The 23,398-nt window shown below is 45.5% G+C and overlaps 1 protein-coding gene across 4 annotated transcripts in view; it reads left to right on the top strand.

Annotated features, from left to right (window-relative positions):
- The first annotated feature begins 3,910 nt into the window (after positions 1-3,910).
- Positions 3,911-23,398, top strand: part of MECP2 (methyl-CpG binding protein 2) — a 77,537-nt gene continuing 58,049 nt past the window's right edge. For 2 of the 4 annotated variants that reach the window (XM_033178241.1, XM_033178094.1), the window contains exon 1: positions 9,363-9,481. Coding sequence is in view for 2 of the 4 variants with exons in the window: in XM_033178028.1 (XP_033033919.1) it covers positions 9,456-9,481 (26 nt within the window). In the remaining 2 variants the exon portion in view is untranslated. Of the gene's footprint in view, positions 4,056-9,357; positions 9,482-23,398 lie in introns of those variants that run through there. The other 2 variants (XM_033178028.1, XM_033177943.1) reach the window with 2 other exon arrangements.

The raw sequence follows: 23,398 nt of genomic DNA, 5'->3' as shown, positions 1-23,398 counted from the left end.
GTCTCACTCTGTCACCCAGGCCAAAGTGCAATGGCACGATCCTAGCTCATTGTAGCCTCAAACTCCTGGGCTCAAGTGATCCTCCCACCCCAACCTCCCAAGTAGCTGAGATGACAAGTGTGCACCACTATGCCTGGCTAATTTTTCCTTATTTTAGAGACAGCAGTCTTGCCACGTTAACCAGGCTGGTCTTGAACTCCAGGACTCAAGTGATCTTCCCACCTCGGCCTACCAAAGTGCTGGGATTACAGGTGTGAGCCAAGGTGCCTAGCGAGCTTTTTCCCATATACCTGTTGGTCATTTGAATGTCTTCTTTTGAGAAATGTCTATTCAGATCTTTTGCCCTCTCCTAACCTTTTATTTTATCTGTCTGTCTCTCTATCTAGCTATCTATTTATTTTGAGATGCAGTCTTGCTCTGTCACCCAGGCTGGAGTGCAGTGGCACGATCTCAGCTCACTGTAACCTCCACCTCCCAGGTTCAAGCAATTCTCCTGCCTCAGCCTCCTGAGTAGCTGGGACTACAGGTGCGTGCCACCATGCCCGGCTAATTTTTTTGTATTTTTAGTAGAGATGGGGTTTCACCATTTTAGCCAGGATGATCTCAATCTCCTGATCTCGTGACCCATGTGGTGAGATTACAGGCATGAGCCACCATGCCTGGTCAATTTTTTTTTTTTAAGAGACAGGGTCTTGCTTTGTTGCCCAGGCTAGAGTGCTGTGTGCAATCATAGCTCACTCCTGGGCTCAAGTGATCCTTCCACCTACGCTTTCCAGGGAGCTGGGACTACAGGTGTGTGCCACCACGTCTGGCTAATATTTAAATTTTTTTTTTTTTTTTGTAAAGACCGGTCTTGCTTCTTGCTATGTTGCCCAGGCTTGTCTTGAACTCCAGTTCTCTGATTTTAAAAAAAAAATCATAAGTAGATGTTGAATTTTATCAAATGCTTTTTCTGCATCTATTGAAATAATTATGTGGTGTTTTTCCCCTTAAGTTTGTTAAGGTTGAGTTTCTAATTGTAAACCATATTTGCATTCTTAGGATAAAACTGAACTCGGTTGTGATAGATCATATACTGCAGGATTCAGTTTATTTGTCTAGAATTTTAAAACTTATTTCCACATCTTGTGTCATACTTTTCTTCATCATAGTAGATATATTAGTCTAGTAAAATAAGTTTGGAGACATTTCTTTCTTTTCTGTGTATGATTGGAATTGCCTACTCATTAAAGATTTGGTAGAAGTCATCCGTAAAGCCCTCTTGGTCTGTTTTCTCTCTCTCTCTCTCTTTCTCTCTCTCTCTCTCTCTGTGTGTGTGTGTGTGTGTGTGTGTGTGTCTGTGTGTCCGTATCTGTGTGTAGGGGGATGGGTAGGTTTTTAAATACATAGTCAATTTCATTGTGGTTATAGGGATTTTCTGTTTCTAGAGTTGGTTTGGTAAGCTGTACTTTCCTAGGAATGTATTCCTTTTGCTTATGTTTTCAAATTTACTGACGCACAGTTCACAATAAAATCTTTCCATGAGTAATATAATTTACTTTTCTCTTTTCTCTTTATATCCAGCTTGTTAGAGGGTTGGCTCTTGTTTTTCAGCTTTTCAAAGAAGCAGGTTTAAAATTTTCTCAATCCTCTCCATCATTTGTTTCTATTTCATTAAGTTTTATTCATCCTTATTTTTCTTTCTACTTTGCAGGCTTACTTTGTCATTTTTTTTATGGCTTCTTGAATTGGATGTTCAGCGTGATGACTTTTTGACTGCTTTAGCTGCATCTCTATACTTTCAGCATCACACACCCAACGGCTTACTCAACATCTCCATTTTCACACCACTGGGCACCCCAAGCTTAATATAGCCAAAGCAGAACTCTTGATCTGCACCTCTGAAAATGTACTTTTCCTGTAGTTCTCCCCACCATGGTGAAAGGCACCCTTATTTCCCCAGTTGCTCAGGCCCCAATCTCAGGAATTATCCTTGTTTCTTCCCTTTCTCTATGCCCTACCTCCAGTCCTTTTGTTCAGTTTTGAAAACATATCTTGAATCTCACAACTTCTCAGAGCTGCACTGCTACCACCCTAGTTAAAGCCACCATCATCTCTTTCTCCTAGACTGTTCCAGGGCCTCGCAACTAGCCTTGTGCTGTAGTTTTGTCCCATCATGTCCAGTTCTCCACTCTACACCTGCAACATAGATCAGACAGCTCCTGGCTCAAAATCCTCTGAGGGCTTCTCATCTTAGAATAAACTCTAGGTTCTGGCCCGGTGCAGTGGCTCACGCCTGTAGTCCCAGCACTTTGAGGTGCGCGGATCACCTGAACTCAGGAGTTTGAGACCAGTCTGGGCAACACGGTGAAACCCCATCTCTATCAAAAATACAAAAACTTAGCCAGGCGTGGTGCGCATCTGTGGTCCCAGCTACTTAGGACGCTGAGCAGGGAGGATCGCTTGAGCTCAGGGTGGAGGTTGCAGTGAGCCAAGATTGCGCCACTGCACTGCAGCCTGGGCTACAGAATGAGACCCCATCCCCCACCCCCCCAAAAAAGAATGAACTCCCAGTTTTCATAGTGGCCCCGGCTGCCTTTCCAATCACATTTCCTACCACTCTCCAGCAACACTGACCTCCTTGTTAGTCCCCAACATGCCAGGCATAGTCTCTCCTCATGGCCTTTGAACTTGCCCGGAATGTTCTTTCCCCAGATATTCAAATGACGGAGTAAAATGAGGATGAAAACCCATAGATACCTAAATAGCACCCCCTTTACTCTTACTCTATCTTTCTCAAAGCCCCTGTCACTATGTGAAATGATCTATTATACTTATGTGTATGCTAGTATGAATCTTCCCAGCAAGAATCTTAGTTTGCTGTCTGTTCAGTACCAGTCATCCAGAGCCTGGAAGAGTGCCTGGCACATAGCAGGTAGTCAATAAATGAATGGGGGCAGGCAGCCAAATCAGAATCAGGTTTTCTTGCTAAGCATAGAACTAACAGAAGGATCACTGAATGGATTGGATAATGACTGGCATCAGGGTAAGGTCCCCTTAACAAACACTCCTGTCCTGAACACCTGGTTAGCTAACACTTTTCTCATATTTTCCCAAAATACAATTGCTGGTTCTCAGCTCCAAATCAATTCTTCTAGGAAAGTGAACAATTGCTGGATCTCAGCTCCCAAATCACATCTTTCAGGCAGAGCTAACATTGCCCCTTATTCACACCTCCACCAAACCATCTGATCCAACAATGACAGGTGTCACGAGGCCTTGGCATGCACTCTCTTCCCCCGCCAGAGTTCTGCGAAGGCCAGGGTTGGGATTTGTTGTCAGTTTATTCCACACCCCTACGAGAACGTGACCACCGGGCAGGCTCAGATGAAATAATGCATTAGAGTAGGCCTCTGAAACCAAGGCCCCTCAGCTGGGGCAACGTCAGGCTCCAGGGCGGGCAACTTTGCTGCTTCTGCTGAAAATGGTGATATTGAGAAAATGCGGGTGCAGTGAAACGCTTATTGCAGCGCACTCGGTGCATCTGTGGACAGAGGGTCAATCGCCCCTCAGGGCCGCGCAAACAGGCGTTCCGAGCCTGGGCCTTCACTTGCCCCAGCATCCGCAAGGGTCCATTAATCCTTAACATTCAAATTCCGCCCACTAAACCAGCCCCTCCGCGCCCAAGCCGCCTCTTTTCCCCAAACGACGGCCGAAAGCAGCCAATCAACAGCTGGAGGGGACCGCCTCCTTTTCCCTGGCCGAAATGGACAAGAAATCTCGCCAATTGATGGCATCGCCGCTGTGACCGCCCCCCGCCCCAGCCCGGCCATCACAGCCAATGACGGGCGGGCTCGCAGCGGCGCTGGGGGCGGGGCGCGGACGCGCAGGTGCAGCAGCGCGCGGGCCGGCCGGGAGGGCGGGGCGCGACGTCGACCGTGCGGGGTCCCGGCGTCGGCGGCGCGCGCGCTCCCTCCTCTCGGAGAGAGGGCTGTGGTAAAAGCCGTCCGGAAAATGGCCGCCGCCGCCGCCGCCGCGCCGAGCGGAGGAGGAGGAGGAGGCGAGGAGGAGAGACTGTGAGTGGGACCGCCGTGGCCGCGGGCGGGGACCCTTGCCGGGGGGCGGGGGTCAGGGGCGGGACGTGGCGCGGGAGGGGCCCGCGGGGTCGGACGACACGGCTGGCGGATGGCGTCCCTCCTCTCTACCCTCCCCCTCCCGCCGCCGCCGGTGGCGACTCTCCCTTCGGCCCGTCACCCATGCTCGCGGGTGACCGTCCTCGGCGCGGCCTCCCTGGAGCCGCCTTCGCCTGACGCCCCTCTTCCTTCCGCCCTCGGCGCGCATCCCGGCCCCCGGCCCCGCGGGCGCCCCTGTCGCCGGGGCTTCGCCTGTCGGGGCTGCGCGCGCTCCTGCCCTTCTCGGGGCTTTGGGCCGCGGCGCCGTCGCGCGCCCGCGGCCCCGGCCTCTCCCTGGATCGCGCTCTCCCCTCTCCTCCCTCGCGCGCCCCCTCTCCCGTTACTTGGCCCCCCCACCGGCGCGCGTGCGCACTTCGCCTCCCGTCGGGAGAGTGCGCCACAAGGGCTCCTGAGCTCTCACCCCCATCTCTGGGCTTTGCCTCCCCCTCCTTCTCGCCCATTCCATGAAATTCTGCCCCCCCCCGCCCACGCGAGCGAGTGGGTCCACTGGCTCCTTTCCCCATCTAGCAGGAACAAGGAGGTGGGGATTATTGTCCTCAAAAGGGACTAGACATTGTGTTCTGGGTCCCACAACTCATCATAAAGAGGTGGTTATAGTTGCCATCAGGAGCCGTGAGTAGGGGACTGTGCGTCCAGCAGCACCCGAGGCTCTTCGGCGCCTGAGGCTCTAAGGTGCGAGCGTGTCCCCGGGGTGCTCAGAGGTTCTTTGGAGTGCTGTGGCCTCGGAATGTGAGCACCCTCCCATCTTACCCTCCCCTTCGCCGGCGATCTTCCAGTTACATAAGTGGAGTGGGACATAGTAGGTAACGGGCTCTCATCGCCCTGGAGCGCTCGGGATCACCGGTACCAGATGGAGCAAGTTCATCGCGACGCTGTGGCTCCTGTTCGTTGTGCCTGAAAGGTTATTCTCTGTTCAGTTTGGTTATGACCGAATCACCCAAACTGAAACTCAGATGACTTTTATATGGCAGTGGCAATGTTTCTGTGGTTTTGCACTAAAGACTTAAGGTCATTATGAAGAGTTTAAAAGGATTGCTCTCGCAGGGGAGACCGTTTATGACATTGCTAGGTATGGACCCCAAGGGGGAAAAAGCTCATTCTGAAATTGCTCTGTGGCGGTGACTTCTGTTGTGAGTGTGTTCGGGTGTGGGTTGGTCACAGCAGAAATGGGCTCCACCACAAAATTGATATTCCTGACTCATGGTCAGGCAGATGTGTGCTTCTGGTTATTTTTCCAGGAACAGGAATGGGCTCTGCCGAGCCTTGCACACGTTGTGTCTCTGCTGTGCGGGATCAGTACCCCAAACTGTGAGATAACAGGATCGAATTCATGGGTTGGTTGGTGATCCAGGAACCATACCTACTTGGATGTGATATTGAGTGACTTAGACGTTGTAGGACTCTCATAAGTTTTAGGCATTTTGTTATACTGTAAAAAAGCGTATACGGCCTCGGTAGTAATGTTGTACTAATAGGTAATTATTACTCTAGAGAATTTTGGGTTCCGTGGCTGGAATGTTCATCTGTATCTCAGCAATTTCAGTTAATAACCAGATTAAGCTGACCTCTTGAGTCTTTTGAAATCTGCTGGGTCCCTATAATAAGACAGGGTCTGGATTTTTTAATCTTTTGGGAATTTCCACCAAGGATTTAGGGAAATAGGCTTATTTATGGGCTTTTCAGGATTTCTATTTCAAATCCCAGTCAGGAAGTGTAGGAAACACTTGCTTTTATTTTCTTACGTGAATATGTCAGAACCTTAAATCACCCAATCAATCTAGAAGTAGTACAGTTGATTAAAATAAGTCACCACAGGTCACCCATTCGTGGCAGGTCAGCTAGATGGCTGATCACTGGAATACAGTCATATCCCCAGGCAGACACAGGAGCTTCACTTGACGATCCCAAAGTTTGTACATCTGAGCTTGAGACATGACAAGTTGAGGTCTCTGCTTTGTTCTTCATAGTTGGCAGTTTGTCTCCTCGGGTTCCCCTCCAGTTAGCTGTTTATCATACGCCTAGCCCTTCCAACAGTACAGGCAGCTTCCAGAGTATAGTTTTCTCTTCGAAGTGCATGGTGGAGGGGTACCTCCCTTTCCATTGTCCTAATGGCTCCATAGGGCTTCCATACCAGCCCTTTCCAGTGTCCTAACAGCTCAAAGAAACCATCTATGACTTTCTTGTTAGCACTGGCCTATCACACCTTCCTATTGCCTGTTACTAAAATTTAACCTGGAATGCTTTAAGCTTAGAGTACTGGGTCTTTGTTTTACCCGATTGATAGGAGAGTGTCATACAGTCAGCAGAACTCCGACTTTTGTGCTGTTTAAATCCTTAGGTAGGTCTGGGGCAAGGCACAAACCACTGTGTATTCAAAGGGTTATGGTGCTTACATTCTGTGTGTATATGTTTGTAATTTCCAACCAGAGTCGTTTCCCGTGCCTGCCCTGCCTCTGTGCAATCTAGTCTAGCGGAGTAGGGAGGCAAGCTGTGGAGTTTGAAAAAAAATAAAGAAACAAAACAACTGGCTAGATGAGTTTAATAGGCTGTTACCCCCTCTGGAACATTCCTCCCATGTGGAGATGGAATGAGAAGTTCGTTTCTTTAACCTAAAATAAAGAACAACAGAGATAAAAGTGTTAGTTCCTTATTGGAGCCTGGTTTCCACTGCTGCTGTACCTGCTTGGGACTCTGCATGATAAATGACATGTCCTGGAATCTGAAATATTTTATAAAGGGTAATATCAGCAGAAATCTTTTAATTAGCTAAAAGCAGTTTGTTCTCAAGCTGCCCGAGTTATCTTGGAGGAGGAGAGAATCACAGAAAATGTTTGATATTTCTAGTAACCAGTGTTTTCAGTGCATGGGGTAAAGCACACTCCTAGACTGGCCAGTCCCGAAGAGTGTGGCAGTACACCTGCTTGTTTTCCCTGCCCTCTACTATGGTGACATCCTTGCAGACCAGTCTTGCGTGGCTGGCAGACACAATCTTTTTTTCTTGGGTAGAGCATTATCACCGCTGCGATGGAAGGACCTTGTCCTCGGTGCCTCCATACCAGCCCTTTCCAGTGAAACTACTGCTGTCCCGGCAAGTCCCTGTGCGTGTGCATCATTCCGGGTAGGACAAGATGTGAGCAGGTCCCTCTTCTTTGGGCTTAAGTAGAAGTTGAGCTCTTCTGCTTTTATCTGTTTTCTTCTGCCTTTCTATTTCAAGAAACCTTCTCCTGTCAAAAGCTTGGTTCACATGCCATTGCTTAAATACTTTGATGGTATGTATGGTGTGTGGGATAACTGAGTGGGAGCCGGAATTGGGGGGTGGGCAGGGCATCCCCACCCCCACATCAAAGGGAGAATGACCATTTCGTTAGAGAAGAAAAAGCCTGAGTCTTTATAACTTCTTCAAGCACACATATGCTGGGTCTGGTGGCGTGTGAATGTGTCCCTGCTGTGGTGTGTGGCTGTTTTGCAGTTCCTGTAGACACTGTAGTCTGGGCTCTCATTATTGCCTCTGAAGCTGACAGGACTAAACCTTAGTAAGGATGCACTTGTCTTCCTTGCCTAAGAGCTAGGGGTGTTTTATATATATATATATAAACTTTCTTCTTTATTAGATTTCACAAACAGCTCTCATTTTCTGGCTTCTTTCTTTCTTTCTTTCTTTTTTTTTTTTTTTGAGACAGTCTTGCTTTGTCGCCCAGGCTGGAGTGCAGTGGCACAATCTCAGCTCACTGCAACCTCTGCCTCCTGGATTCAAGCAGTTCTCTGCCTCAGCCTCCCAAGTACCTGGGATTACGGGCACCCGTCGCCACGTCTGGCTAATTTTTTTTTGTTTTGTTTGTTTTTTTTTTTTTGTTTTTGGTCGAGACAGGGTTTCGCCCTCTTGGCCAGGCTGGTCTTGAACTCCTGACCTTGTGATCCACCTGCCTCAGCCTCCCAAAGTGCAGGGATTACAGACGTGAGCCACCGCGCCCAGCCTCTGGCTCTTTTCTTTTGACATGAAATCTTAAGTAATTATCTTAAACTTTAAGAACTAGAAGGATCCTTAGTCAGCACCATCAGTTTGCAAACAAAAAAAAAAACCTGTGTCCCTGAGAAGTTGTGACTTTTCCAGGGCCTCCTAGCCAGGATACTAGTTTGGTTTTTATTAGATAGCTAACCGAGTAATACTATTAACTTGACTTCTGGGATTTCAAAGTATTCTATGACTTGACTGTTTAAGGGAATTATGAGGCCTCACTGAACCTCAAAAGATAATTTTAAATACCATCCTGTTAGCTATAGAGCAGCAAAAGAGCAGTAAAAGACTTGGTTGGTGTTGCCCTTCTTCCGGGTTTGATTACATGAGTAATTGTGTGGATGGTCTCTAAGTTGTATGCTCTGAGCTTTTGTTTTTAGCTTATAAAAGTGCTACTCTTGGGCCAGCATAATATCAGAAATTAGGTAATTAATATGGGACAGTTTAGGCTTTAACAAGGAAATGATGGTTATCTTAATGACAGAAATGGTACTGACAAAAGTGCTTTTTTGAACATGTGTTCAAAAGCAAAAGAGAAACTATCAAACTAATAACTCAGTTTGTTAAACAGTGAGATTGACTGATCTGAGAGGCTTAAAACTGATGGCCCTGAAATAGACTTGCATGTTTTGGATGATGGCTTTGGGTCTCCCAGAGCACTTGGTTTCCCTTGGTGCTGATTTTTTCTCTCAGGATTAAAGCCCCTTTATGTGATGTTGTTACAGCAGCTCATTGCAACTTCATTCAGCTGCTTGAAAAAGAAGGGAGACTACCTCTAGGTTCCATGTGTTCTTTCAGGGATGATATTTTGATGTTGCGTATTCTCTTGAATATGTATTCTTCCCCGAGAATTTCTATGTGACATGGTGGAAGAAATACTTGCCAGAAATCACCATTCATGGTATGCATTTGTAGTGTCGAAGTGTACCCTAGAGGTGAAGACTTGTGATAGTGTTGATTCTAACAAGCATGAGTCTTTCCTTTATTTTAGCACTGTGTGTTACTTACGTGCCAGTAATTTGCAGTTTATCCTTTGTTTCTAGCTAGGTAAGCTGGGAAATAGCATAGTACTTTGTCTGTGTGTTTATCTTCAAAATGTCCCAAATAGCCCTGGGAAAAAGGTCGTGCAGCTCAATGGGGGCTTTCAACTTACAATTTTCTTTGTTTTAGGCTCCATAAAAATACAGACTCACCAGTTCCTGCTTTGATGTGACATGTGACTCCCCAGAATACACCTTGCTTCTGTAGACCAGCTCCAACAGGATTCCATGGTAGCTGGGATGTTAGGGCTCAGGTAAGTAACCTTCCTTTTTTTTTTTTTTAGTATATGTCCTGGTTTGGCCATCTGTTTTTTTTTTTTAAAAAAAAAAAAAAAAAAGGAAAAAAGGAAAAAATATACTACTCTTGGACAGTATAAAAGTACCCCAAAGACTAAAGACATAACTGTGCCAAACTGTGCCATATAATAAAAAAAGTCACTTCCCTGAGCCCTGAAAGGTCAGTGTGGGTAGGGTTACTTGGTCGCCACAGCGAGATCTGGGGGCGGGCGTCAGATTAGAGCCGGAACTGGTGATCTGCAACTTCAGTTCACCTTGAAGCAGGTCAGCTGAGCTGAGAGCGCTTGCACTGAGCCCTTCTGCGCTGCTGCTGTTGCCTTAGCGGTCTTCAGCATGTGTTTACTTCGGTTTGGGGTAAATGCTTTAGTGGTCAGCGTTAGTGAGCAGTGGTAATGCATTTTCAGATATGGGAACTGGTATATGGTTGGTTCCCTAGAAGGACACCCTCCTGAAAGCTGTCTCAGAACACCAGGGGCTATGACTGATGTCATGTGCTTGCCACACTCCTCCCATGGTAACTAAAGAGAGTACCCAGATATACATCTGGTTCTTGGGACTCTAGAGGAGGATGAGTACTTTGTAAAAAGCTGGGGGCCTAAGTCATTCTAGGTCTGACACTCAGGTGCTGTATCAGCTGCAGTTTGAACTAGTTGGCACCATTGTGTGGACTTTAGTTTTGTAAAAAATGAATGGTTCCTTAATTTCTCACCTTCAGGCTCAACATCTCAAGCTGTTTGTTGTTGTTGTTGTTTGTTTTTGTTTTTGTTTTTGATTAGTGGTCACTCCACATATGATGTTTGACGTGTGGATTTCAGAACCTCTGTGTGGTAAAGCCGAATGTTCCAATTGAATTTTCCGTTTTTTTTTCCCCTAAGCAAAAATGTGGGTTTTCACATATGCAGCCATTGTGATTCCAACTGAGACCCTAAGTCATACTTTGTTGTGTCTCTCTTGTGGTTTCTGACACCTCAGTGTGAAGCCGTTGTAGACATCCATAAGAAATAGCCTGCTTAGGAATTATGTGAGGGCAAGGTTTGGCTGAAGGAGAATAGAAGGTGTGGAAGGAAGAAAGAGCATCACATTCCTTGAATCCCAAATTTGATTCTGCTCCTGATCCTGTGACTCAAATTGTCATTCTCCTTTACTGCTGTGGGGTGTGCTCTGGGCCCGACTGACAGGACATTCTTTGTACTCCACGTATTTATGCTGGTGGGAGTTGTATGGCTAGTGCTTTGTGCTTTGTCTCAGAAATTGTGTGGACTAAATGTAATATGGGCAGTGAATGGGTTTCTTCTGGAAGATGTTAGGGCTGTAGGGTGGTTTGGGTTTTTAAGAGTCTTTTTCTCAGATCACGAATGGATGTTATAAAACAGGCAATGTTGACACCATACAGTTTCTCCTAAGAAATGTACAGAGTTCAACCCGAGGAAGCTAATTGAAAGTAAACTTTTAAAAAGAAATATAGAAAGAGAGATTTTTAAAAATCTTATTACTTATGAATGGGAAAGATGTAGCCATTTGAGCTTCAAAGAACTTTTGAGGGAGTTCTCAAAGGACAGTACCTGTCTTTAGTAGATAAATACTTGGTATCTATTTTTCTTCTTTTACTTTTTAAAGAATTACTAAAATAACACATGGATTTATAGAAAAATCAAACCACTTAAGAATTTATGAGGTGTCTGGGCGAGGTGGCTCATGCCTGTAATCCCAGCACTTTGGACGGCCTAGGCAGGTGGATCACCTGAGGTCAGGAGTTCGAGACCAGCCTGGCCAACATGGCAAAACCCCATCTCTATTAAAAATACAAAAATTAGCTGGCTGTGGTGGCTCGCACGTGTAGTCCCAGCTACTCAGAAGGCTGAGGCAGGAGAATCACTTGAACCTGGGAGGCGGAGGTTGCAGTGAGCCAAGATCATGCTACTGCACTCCTGCCTGGGTGACAGTGTGAGACTGTGTCTCAAAAACAAAAAAAGTATCAGGTAAAAAAATGAAGGCTCCCTGCTTAGTCTCTGCTCCTACTACCTAGAATAACCACTGTTAATAGCTTAATGTAGATCCTTCTAAGACTAAACTATGTGCTTTTTGTGTTACACAGGAGGGTTTTTTTTTTTTTTTTTTTCCTTTTTTGAGATGGAGTCTTGCTCTGTCACCTAGGCTGGAGTGCAGTGGCGCAATCTCGGCTCACTGCAACCTCCACCTCCCGTGTTAGAGTGATTCTCCTGCCTCAGCCTCCTGAGTAGCTGGGATTACAGGCACCTGCCACCACACCCAGTTAATTTTTGTATTTTTTAGTACGCCCGGCCTCAGGATGGTGTTATATATACATATTCTGCATTTATCCATCTCATATATTCATCTCTGCCTCATTTCTTTTAAGTAGCAGTGTAGTCCAGGGCTGACTTACCATCATGCATTTCATTGTCTCTCTGTTGGATTTCCCAGTGGTTTGTTATTAAAAATACTACAGGATTGAAATTCCTCATGTGCAAGTGATTTTGAAGAATGGCTGCCTAGACTTGGAATTTCTGGTGGGTATCACCACATCACTGTCCAAGATGGCTATCCCAGTTCCCACAATAGTCTGAGAAAGTGCCATTTTCCCATACCCTCCCAGAATTGGACATACATCTTTTAAATTGGTGCTACTTGGATTATTACTGAGGCTAAACCTCAGTGATCATTGTCATAGCTCTTAGTGTATTAAAGATGTTAACTCTTTGTCATGCAGATATTTTCCTATTTTGTCTTATGTCTTGATTCTTGTTTTTCTGATATATAATACTTCTGTTATGATTTCTTCTTTTGCTTTTATACTTAGGAAATCCTTTCTTACTCTTTTTTGAGAGGAGTCTCGCTCTGTCACCTAGGCTGGAGTGCAGTGGCGTGATCTTAGCTCACTGCAAGCTCCGCCTCCCAGGTTCACGCCGTTCTCCTGCCTCAGCCTCCCGAGTAGCTGGGAATACAGGATCCTGCCACCACACCTGGCTAATTTTTTTTGTATTTTTGGTAGAGACAGGGTTTCACCCTGTTAGCCAGGCTGGTCTCGATCTCCTGACCTCATAATCTGCCCGCCTCGGCCCCGCAAGGTGCTGGGATTACAGGTGTGAGCCACCGCGCCCCGCCAGGAAATCCTTTCCTACTCTTAACAACAGATCAATAGTCATCTGTATTTTCTTCCTAAAAAACCTGATGATGTATTATATTCATACATACGTATTTAATACATACAAAAGGGCGAGATGCGGTGGTTCATTCCTGTAATCCCAGCACTTTGGGAGGCTGAGGTGAGTGGATCACCTGAGGTCAAGAGACCAGCCTGGCCAAGATAGTGAAACCCCGTCTCTACTAAAAATGCAAAAATTAGCCAGGCATGGTGGCGGGCGCCTCTAATCTCAGCTACTGGGGTGGCTGAGGCAGGAAAATCGCTTGAACCCAGGAGGCAGAAGTTTTGGTGAGCCGAGATCACACCGCTGCACTCCAGCCTGGGTGACAGAGTGAGACTTTGTCTCAAAAATAAATAAATAAATAAATAAAATAATTTTATAGTTAAGTTGTCCTGTGTTTTTCCTATGATTAAAAAAAATACCTGTTTTGTATTTAACTTTGGGGTGGGATAAGGTATAGCCCACTTAGTCAGTTGTGTCTAAGCCACTTGGTGAACCAGTCAATCCAGTCTTCACCTTTAACAAATGCTGATTTCTTGAAGCAAGCAAAATATCTCTTAAACTTTTCCCTATTTTCTCTATAAAGTTGCGTTTTTCTGAATTTTTTCTTTATGAGGCTTGATGGCAGCCCTATCAGCAGACAATTGTTCATTCACCCAACAAATATTCGAGCATCTGCTTCAAGCCTGGGGCAGTGCTAAGCCCTAGAAGTGATACCTTCTCCTTATCCGGAGTGGGGCTACAGCGCTCATTCCAGAAGACTCAAGAAAATAGCAGATCATCACAAAAGCAGGTTTTACATAAATGAGGAGGAATCCACAGGGTTGTGTATATGTGTGTGTGTTTTAAATTCTGATGTAAGTTGGAGCTTTAGGATAGACTGTGACATTAGAGTAGTTTGTTTTGCAACTCATGTAATTGCGGGCTGATTTTTGTCTTGAATTATGATAATGGTAACTTTTTTCTGCTGAAACAATTCTGTGTTCATCTTAGCTTGGTTGGGATGCAATAAAAGTTTTATACTGGTAAAAATGATAATTTTCTTCTATGAAGATTTTGAATCTTTTCTCTAACAGCTGATAAAAATAGAGGGGCCAGGCATGGTGGCTCATGCCTGTAGCCCCAGCTGCTCGGGAGGATGAGGTGGGGAGGATCCCATGAGCCCAGGAGTTTAAGCTGCAGTGAACCATCATCACACCACTGTACTCCAGCCTGGGCAGCCTCGTTCTTTAGAGTAAGACATTGTCTCTTTTTTTAAAAAAAAAAAGCCTTTTAGTGAATATATTCTTTTTTTTTCTTTGTTTTTTTCTTTTTTTTTTTTTTTTTGAGACGGAGTCTCGCTCTGTCGCCCAGGCTGGAGTGCAGTGGCCGGATCTCAGCTCATGGCAAGCTCCGCCTCCCGGGTTTACGCCATTCTCCTGCCTCAGCCTCCCGAGTAGCTGGGACTACAGGCGCCAGCCACCTCGCCCGGCTAGCTTTTTTTGTATTTTTTAGTAGAGACGGGGTTTCACAGTGTTAGCCAGGATGGTCTCGAACTCCTGACCTCGTGATCCGCCCGTCTCGGCCTCCCAAAGTGCTGGGATTACAGGCTTGAGCCACCGCGCCCGGCCGTGAATATATCTTAAGGTAGCAAGTGTAATTTTCGTCAATTACATTATTTAAATCTAATAAATACCCTCAAAGCTGAAGTTGAATTCTGATTTGGATTGAAAATACCTTTTATTTGAAGGAAGAGGGATAGAATAAATGATATGATTAAGGAAAAGGCTTCTTGTATAAGGCCGGGGTTTTTTAAATGATTTTTTGAATAGTTAGATAGATAATATGGAATTAAAAAGGTGATATAAAAAGTTATATGGGGCCGGGCACAGTGGCTCCTGCCTGTAATCCCAGTACTTTGGGAGGCTGAGGTGGGTGGATCACCTGAGGTCAGGAGTTCGAGACCAGCATGGCCAACATGGCGAAACACCATCTCTACTAAAAATATAAAAATTAGCTGGGCGTGGTGGTGCACACCTGTAATCCCAGCTACTCAGGAGGCTGAGGCAGAAGAATCATTTGAGGCTGGGCGCAGTGGCTCAAGCCTGTCATCCCAGCACTTTGGGAGGCCGAGACGGGCGGATCACGAGGTCAGGAGATCGAGACCATCCTGGCTAACACTGTGAAACCCCGTCTCTACTAAAAAAAATACAAAAAAACTAGCCGGGCGTGGTGGCGGGCGCCTGTAGTCCCAGCTACTCGGGAGGCTGAGGCAGGAGAATGGCGTAAACCCGGGAGGTGGAGCTTGCAGTGAACTGAGATCTGGCCACTGCACTCTAGTCTGGGTGACAGAGCGGGACTCCATCTCAAAAAAAATAAATAAAAAAAAATAAAAAAGTTAAAAATAGAAGAATCGTTTGAACCCAGGAGGCAGAGGTTGCAGTGAGCCAAGATCGTACCACTGCATTCCAGCCTAGGTGACAGAGTGAGACTCCGTGTCAAAAAAACTAATAATAGAAAAAAGTTATGTGGGGCTGGGAATGGTGGCTCACGCCTGTAATCCCAGCACTTTGGGAGGCTGAGGCAGGTGGATCACTTGAGGTCAGGAGTTTGAGACTAGCCTTGCCAACATGGCGAAACCCCATTTCTACTAAAAATACAAAAATTAGCCGGGTGTGGTGGTGTGCGCCTGTAGTCCCAGCCACTTGGGAAGCTGAGGCAGGAGAATCGCCTGAACCCAGGAGGCGGAGGTTGCGGTGAGCCAAGATCATGCCATTGCCCTCCAGGCTGGGCGACAAGAGCGGAACCCTGTCTAAAACATAAAGAAAAAAGAGTTATATTGTAAAGTCTTTCTGCTACCCTCTCCCCAAACATTCATTTCTTTCACTGGAGGCAGCCACTATTACCAGTTTCTTTTTAAAAAAAATAAATATGTGACTGGACACGGTGGCTCATGCCTGTAATCCCAGCACTTTGGGAGGCGGAGGTGGGTGGATCATGAGGTCAAGAGATTGAGACCATCTTGGCCAACATGGTGAAACCCCATCTCTACTAAAAATACAAAAAAATTAGCCAAGCACAGTGGCAGACACCTGTAGTTCAGCTACTCGGGAGGCTGAGGCAGGAGAATAGCTTGAACCCAGGAGGCGGAGGTTGCAGTGAGCTGAGATCACGCCACTGCACTCCAGCCTGGCGACAGAATGAGACTCCATCTCAAAAAAAAAAAAAAAAGTGTGTGTGCACATGTATTAAATTTTTTTATAAAATATATATAACAATTTACAGTTTTAATTTTAACTGTACAATTCAGTGGCACTGAGTACATTCACATTGTTGTACAGCCATTGCTACCATCCATCTCTGCAACCTTTCGTCTTGAAAAACTGAAATTTCATACCCATTAAACACTAACTCCCACTTCTCCCCTTTCCCCTTCCCCCCGCCCACCCTCTGGCAACTACTGTTCTACTCTTTGTCTCTATTGGATGTATTTTTGTGTGTTTAGGTTTGTGTATATATTTTACATGTGTATACATACACAAGGGTATGTGGGCGTTGTGTTTTTACACGTACTGTAAAATATTGTGTACATTTGTTTGTTTTAGTTAATGTATCCTAGAGATTATTTAGAATTAGTTCATATAGAACCATATCATTCTTTTTTTTTTTTTTTTTTTGAGGCGGAGTCTCGCTCTGTCGCCCCGACTGGAGTGCAGTGGCCAGATCTCAGCTCACTGCAAGCTCCGCCTCCCGGGATTACGCCATTCTCCTGCCTCAGCCTCCCGAGTAGCCGGGACTACAGGCGCCCGCCACCTCGCCCGGCTAGTTTTTGTATTTTTAGTAGAGACGGGGTTTCACTGTGTTAGCTAGGATGGTTTCGATCTCCTGACCTCGTGATCCGCCCGTCTCGGCCTCCCAAAGTGCTGGGATTACAGGCTTGAGCCACCGCGTCCGGCCCATATCATTCTTTTTAAGGGTTGGGTTTAAGTAGTCTATTATGGATGTACCACAATTTATTTAACCAGTTTTTAAGTTTTTTACTTATTGTTTGAAATTTTTTTTTAGAGACGGAATCTCACTCCTTTACCCAGACTGGAGTGCAACAGCATGATCATAGCTTACTGCAGCCTTGAACTCTGGGGCTCATGTGATCCTCCCACCTCAGGCTCTCTTGTAGCTGGGACTACAGGGATGTGCCACCATACCTGGCTAAATTTTTTATTTTTATTTTTGGTAGACATGGGGTTTCACTGTGTTGCCTAGGCTGGTCTTGAACTCCTTGGGCTTGAGTAATCCTCCTGCCTTGGCCTCCCAAAGTGCTGGGATTACAACCATGAGCCATGGAGCTTGACAAGAGTGGCCTTTTAATTGCACACTATTAAAGAAAAAGCTGTGTATGAGTAGATAAGCATACAAATATACCACTGCAATACTATTTGTAGAGATCAGATAGCTATTAGGCTAGGAAGAAGTTTTTAGCAGTTAGCACTAGAAAGCAAAACTTTGGAAACTTCCATTTCATCAAAAGTGACCTCATCTGAATAGGGCATGTGAAGGAGGACCTTTTTACTTGACAAGGGGAACTTCAGCCAGTTCTTGTTTGTGAACCTTGAAGAAAGTGGAGCATTTTTATTTTGGGAGCATTCTAGGTTGTGGTAGCTCCTTGGTACTTGGGGTTGGAGAATCTCCCTCTGCTGCTGGACCTTCTGCCTCCTTCGTGCTGTAATATGCATAAGAGGTATCCAATTCAGGAACAGGCTGTGGTTGCTTCGTTGTTCTGTGACTGTTGAACTCTTTATATAGCAGTACTTTATTTAAGCTGTACTAATTGAACACTTATTATGTGTCAGTTACTGTGCTAGCTGCTGGAAACTATCCTACCCTCAGCAGTCTTCTGGTCTAATGGGAGGTACACAGACAGGCAAATGGGCTATGACTTTACAAGAGGCTAACCTCTGTGATGGAGAGGAGAGAAGTTCCAGCCACTAAGGGAGCACATAAAAAAATCAGAGGAGATCCTACCAAGAATTGGGAGGTGGGTCAGGGAGGAGAGTTCTTTGAAGAATGTCATCTAAGACCTGAACAATAAGGAAACATAAAAAGATCAAGGAGAAAGCATCAGTGGGGAGAGATGCATGAGTCTTTTGGAAGGACCAGCATGTGTAGAGGCTCTGACAGGAGAGAATCTCTCAGGCCCATTCAAAGAGTTCAGTATGTGAAGACGAGGCAGGAACAACCAGCCAGGACATGTGGAGAGGAGCATTTTTCTTTTCAGAGTGTACAGTTAACAGGTGTTCAGGCAGCACTGCCCCAGGTGTGTCAAATAGGCTCAACTTGCTTTTTTTTTTTTTTTTTTGAGATAGAGTCTTGCTCTATCACCCAGGCTGGAGTGCCATGGCGGGATCTCGACTCACTGCAACCCACACCTCCAGGGTTCAAGCGATTCTCCTGCCTTAGCCTCCCAAGTAGCTGGGATTACAGGTGCCCGCCACCACACCCAGTTAATTTTTGTATTTTTAGTAGAGACGGAGTTTCACCATGTTGGCGAGGCTGGTCTCGAACTCCTGACCTCAGGTGATCCATCCATCTCAGCCTCCCAAAGTGCTAGGATTACAGGTGTGAGCCCCCGCGCCCAGCCAGGCTCAGCTTTCTTTCCAGGCCCCATCACACTCTGAGACGTTCCCTGGGCCCCAGAAGGCAGTGTGAGGTGCTCCACCCATCTATGCTGTCCCTTTCCACACCACCCTATCCACTGGGCCCCTGGGGCTCCCACTCCACTCCAGGTCTCTTCATGGAACCTTCTTTCCCTTCACTTCTGTCCCAGGAGACCTGGGAGACTCATGGGGACAGGGCATCATCTTCTCCAGCACGGTTCATTGTCTAATGCGCGAAAGTGCCAGGCTGTGAGAAAGTCAGGAGCTTGCATGGAATGGGAGTCAGCTATGGTACAAAGTGTGCTCCTTAGTTCTATTTTTTTATTTTTTATATTACCTAAGACTTTGATGGTAAAGGAAGCAGTGTGTGAGCAAGCTGACTCCTGTCTTGTCAAGTACCAAGTCCACTCTGATGAGCCCCTGTGGACAGCACTGCTGTAACTCCCCAAGCCTGGGCTCAGGAAGTGGGCCCTAAATCCTGTTGCCAGCTCTTCCTCCATGCTGTCAGCTCTTCCACCATTCCTGGCGTCATTCTAAGGTCCTGTCTTCCCATAGTCTTCCCCCACCCTCTTCCTTCGTGGCCTCTACACTGAGCTCAAGTAGTAGCTATTTGGGTGCTTTTCACCCAGACTTAGGAAATGTTAGCAGTTGGTCGTATTCCTGTCAGCCCTCTTACTATGGAACTCAAATAGGACAGATTCAGCTGAATTCCCAGCCCTGTAGTTGCACTCTCTGTCTGCCCTGCTTCCCCAAGGTAGCTTGTCCCCTAAAGGTCACCAGGATACTCCCCACGCAAAGTTTTTGTTGTATTACATATGACAACATGGAATAAAGTGTTTTGCAAATTTACTGGATGATATCCTATATGAAACATCCTACAACTTACTCTTTTCACTCAACATTTGACTTTTGAACCTGGTCCATGTTGCTCCATGCAGACCAGTGTTCATTCATTTGATATGTCTCCTTGTGCCATAGAAATAGTTTTACAATAGAAGCCTGTCCAGAGCCATGAGGGAGAAGGGGATTGTAGAGAAACGAGGATTGGCATCTGCTTTATGTTTACGTCCTTTAGTCCTGTTAACCGAGAAGAAGATATTTTTATTTCCATGTTTGTGAAAGCTTTCCACAAAAAAAAGCATGCATTTTCTAGACTTATTAATTGGGCAGTCCAAAGGTTTTATTTTTAAATTTGAAAGAAAACAAAGTAGGCTTCTGAGATATGCACATTTCCCTGTGTCTCTGTCTCTTTTGCAACATACCATATTGCCGCTAAAACTTGAACTTGAGCACTTTCAAGCGTGTGCTTACTTTCTATGTATGAATCATTTTTTAAAACATTAAAGCATTTTCGGCCGGGTGTGGTGGCTCACGCATATATTCCTAGCACTTTAGAAGGCCGAGGCGGGTGGATCGCTTGAGCTCAGGAGTTTAAGACCAGCCTAGCCAATATAGTGAAACCTCATCTCTACTAAAAATACAAAAAGTGGCCAGGCGCCTGTAATCCCAGATACTCGGGAGGCTGAGGCAGGAGAATCACTTGAACCCAGGAGGTGGAGGTTGCAGTGAGCAGAGATCGAGCCACTGCACTCTAGCCTAGGCGACAGAGCGAGACTCTGTCTCAAAAAAATAAAAAAAAACATTAAAGCACTCTGTCTGTTGGTATGTAAGTTTTGGCATTACTTTGATAAGTTGTATTTTAAGTCTTTCTACACATAATAACTTATTTTTAAAATATAAGATTCCGTAGGCCGGGCGCGGTGGCTCAAGCCTGTAATCCCAGCACTTTGGGAGGCCGAGACGGGCGGATCACGAGGTCAGGAGATCGAGACCATCCTGGCTAACACGGTGAAACCCCGTCTCTACTAAAAAAAATACAAAAAACTAGCCGGGCGAGGTGGCGGGCGCCTATAGTCCCAGCTACTCGGGAGGCTGAGGCAGGAGAATGGCGTGAACCGGGAGGCGGACCTTGCAGTGAGCTGAGATCCGGCCACTGCACTCCAGCCTGGGCGACAGAGCGAGACTCCGTCTCAAAAAAAAAAAAAAAAAAAAAAAAAAAAAAAGATTCCGTGTGCTTCTGGGTTTTATGTTTTTGTAAACAGCAGAAGGTATTAGTCCATATTAAGTACTAATTTGTTCTAATATTTTCAGCTGTTTTTGGCATTACACTTGGCAAAAAAATAGACAAATGTCTGCGGTTATGACAGTTTGTATTTTTGTTCTTTTTAACTCCAGAATAAATAATTCTAGTGAGTTTTTTTCTTAGCTTGTAAGAACACGGGAATGATTGGAGTCATCATAACACTTAAGTAGTTATGGAAGGTTGAACGTCTGTAATCAATTGTATAAAATTTCCTAGTCATCCTTCCAGGTTGTTTAAGACAAACAAATGCATGTGTTTATTAAGCTCTTATAAAATTTAATTGTAAAACATCATTGTAGAAAACTTTGAAAATGCATATAGATACAAAGATAAAAAATTAGCCAGGCATGCTGTGGCTCACGCCTGTAATCCCAGCACTTTGGGAGGCCAGGGTGGGAGGATCTTTTGAGCCCAGGAGTTCAAGACCAGCCTAAGCAACATATTGAGACCCTATCTCTACAAAAATATTATAAAACAAAATAGAATCACTCTGGCGATTCCACTATCCAAAAAAAAAATGCTGTTAATGTTTGGTGTGTATCTTTCTAGACCAAGGTCTCCAACTTGGGTTGAGAATTCAGCGGGGTCTGTAACCTTGGATGGGAAAAACATTCAGTCTTTATTTTCACTAATCTCTCTGAAAGTCCAGAGTTTTAGCCGGGCGTGGTGGCTCATGCCTGTAATCCCAGTGCTTTGGAAGACTGTGGAGGGCAGATCACTTGAGCCCAGGAGTTTGAGGCCAGACTGGGCAACATAGCAAGACCCTGTCTTTAACAAAAAAAATCCAGCCGGTTGTGGTGGCTCGTGCCTGTAATCCCAGCACTTTGAGAGGCTGAGTCGGGCACATCACCTGAGGTCAGGAGTTTGAGACCAGCTTGACCAACGTGGTGAAATCTCGTCTCTACTAAAAATACAAAAATCAGCCGGATGTGGTGGTGGCTGCCTGTAATCCCAGCTGCCTGTATCCCAGCTACTCTGGAGGCTGAAGCAGGAGAATCACTTGAACCCGGAAGGCAGAGGTTGCAGTGAGCCGAGATCACGCCATTGCACTCCAGCCTGGGTGACAGAGCAAGACTCTGTCTCAAAAAAAAAAGTCCACATTTTTCTTCAATGACAGTTGTAAGCAACAGACCATGGTAGTGTTAGAATAGCAGTGACTCACCAGTAGAGATCAAAGATACTTTCATATCATATTATAGTTGTTACAGATATTTTGAAATATCATATATGCTCATCACTGCTTCAAACTTAGGGGAATTACTAGACCCATCTCTAGATCTGGTTATTTAATGATTTACTGAAGAAGCACATATTTGAGCACCAACTCTTGAAATATGTTGTTAATCAATTTCTGTGCATTTTACACATTTCAAAACATTCTTCTGAGGAGGGGTCCAGAAGGCCAGAAGGGTCCATGGCAGAAAAAGGTTAAGAACGCCTGTTCTGTACTTCATACCATGTGGCTACAAATATAAAAACAGACCTAAAGCCAGGTGTGGTGGTGCACACCTGTAGTTCCACCTACTTGGGAGGCTGAGGTGGGAAAATCACTTGAGCCCAGGAGTTTGAGGCCAGCCTGGGCAGCATAGCAAGACCCCATCTCTTAAAAACCAATCAGGACTTGACTAGTCAGTTAGTGGGGAAAAACACAGGTATAGTAAAAGCAGTCAAAATTACACTTAAACTTAGAGCATCTTATTATATTAAACATTTATTAACATGTTTAGTGTTTTGTGTATATTATGCAAAGTGTAATGCAACTAAAACTGTTTAATGCTTCTCAATATAGCACAAATTGGTTGGCGCATAATAGCCTAAAAGTTACTTTTGCTGTTAGCATTTTATTTTGTTTTATTACTTACTTATTTATTTATTTTTGAGACAGAATCTCACTCTGTTGCCAAGCTGGAGTGCTGTGGTGTGATCTCAGCTCACCGCAACCTCTGCCCCCCTGGTTCAAGCAGTTCTCCTGCCTCAGCCTCCCAAGTAGCTGGGACTACAGGCCTGCGCCACCATGCCCAGCTAATTTTTGTATTTTTAGTAGAGATGGGGTTTCGCCATGTTGACCAGGATGGTCTCCGTCTCTTGACCTCGTGATCTGCCTGCCTCAGCCTCCCAAAGTGGGGGGATTACAGGCATGAGCCACTGCTCCCGGCCTGCTGTTAGCATTTTAAACATCCTTCCAGAGTCTTTCTTATCTGCTTGTAAGCATGTACACATGTTGTTGTTTTGAGTCAAGGTCTATCGCCCAAGCTGGAGTGCAGTGGTGCAATCATAGCTCACTACAGCTTCGACCTCTTGGGTGCAAATGATCCTCCCACTCAGCCTCCCAAGTAAGTGGGACTACAGGTGCCCGCTACCATGCCCAGCTAATTTTTCTATTTTTTTTTGTAGAGACAAAGTTTCACCACATTGCCCAGACTGGTCTCAAACTCCTTTGCTCAAACGATCCTTCCGCCTCAGCCTCCCAAAGTGCCGGGATTACAAGTGTGCACCTCTGTGCGCGGCCCATATAGTGTTTTAAATGAATGAGATCATATGTGTACTTTTGTAACTTGCTGCGTTTTCTCAACAAAATGTTGTAAATATCCATGTCTGTAAAAATAGACATATATCTTTACCTTTCCCTAAAATGAAAATAACTTACTTGCATTTTCTTTCTTTGTTTTTGTTTCTGTTTTGAGACAGGCTCTTGCTCTGTTGCTCAGGCTGGAGTGCAGTGATGTAGTCACAGCTCACTACAGCCTCCACCTCCAGTTTTAAGTATTCCTCCTACCTCAGCCTCCCAGATAGCTAAGACTACAGGCACATGCCACCACACCTGGCTATTTTTAAAAAATTTTTTGTAGAAATGGGATTTCGCTATGTTACCCAGGCTGGCCTCAAACTGCTGGCCTCAAGTGATCCTCCTGCCTTGGCCTCCCAAAGTGCTGG

Source organism: Trachypithecus francoisi, unplaced genomic scaffold (genome assembly GCF_009764315.1).
Source record: "Trachypithecus francoisi isolate TF-2019V2 unplaced genomic scaffold, Tfra_2.0 Contig00133, whole genome shotgun sequence".
Taxonomy (NCBI): domain Eukaryota; kingdom Metazoa; phylum Chordata; class Mammalia; order Primates; family Cercopithecidae; genus Trachypithecus; species Trachypithecus francoisi.
This window is presented reverse-complemented; position numbering and strand designations above follow the sequence as displayed.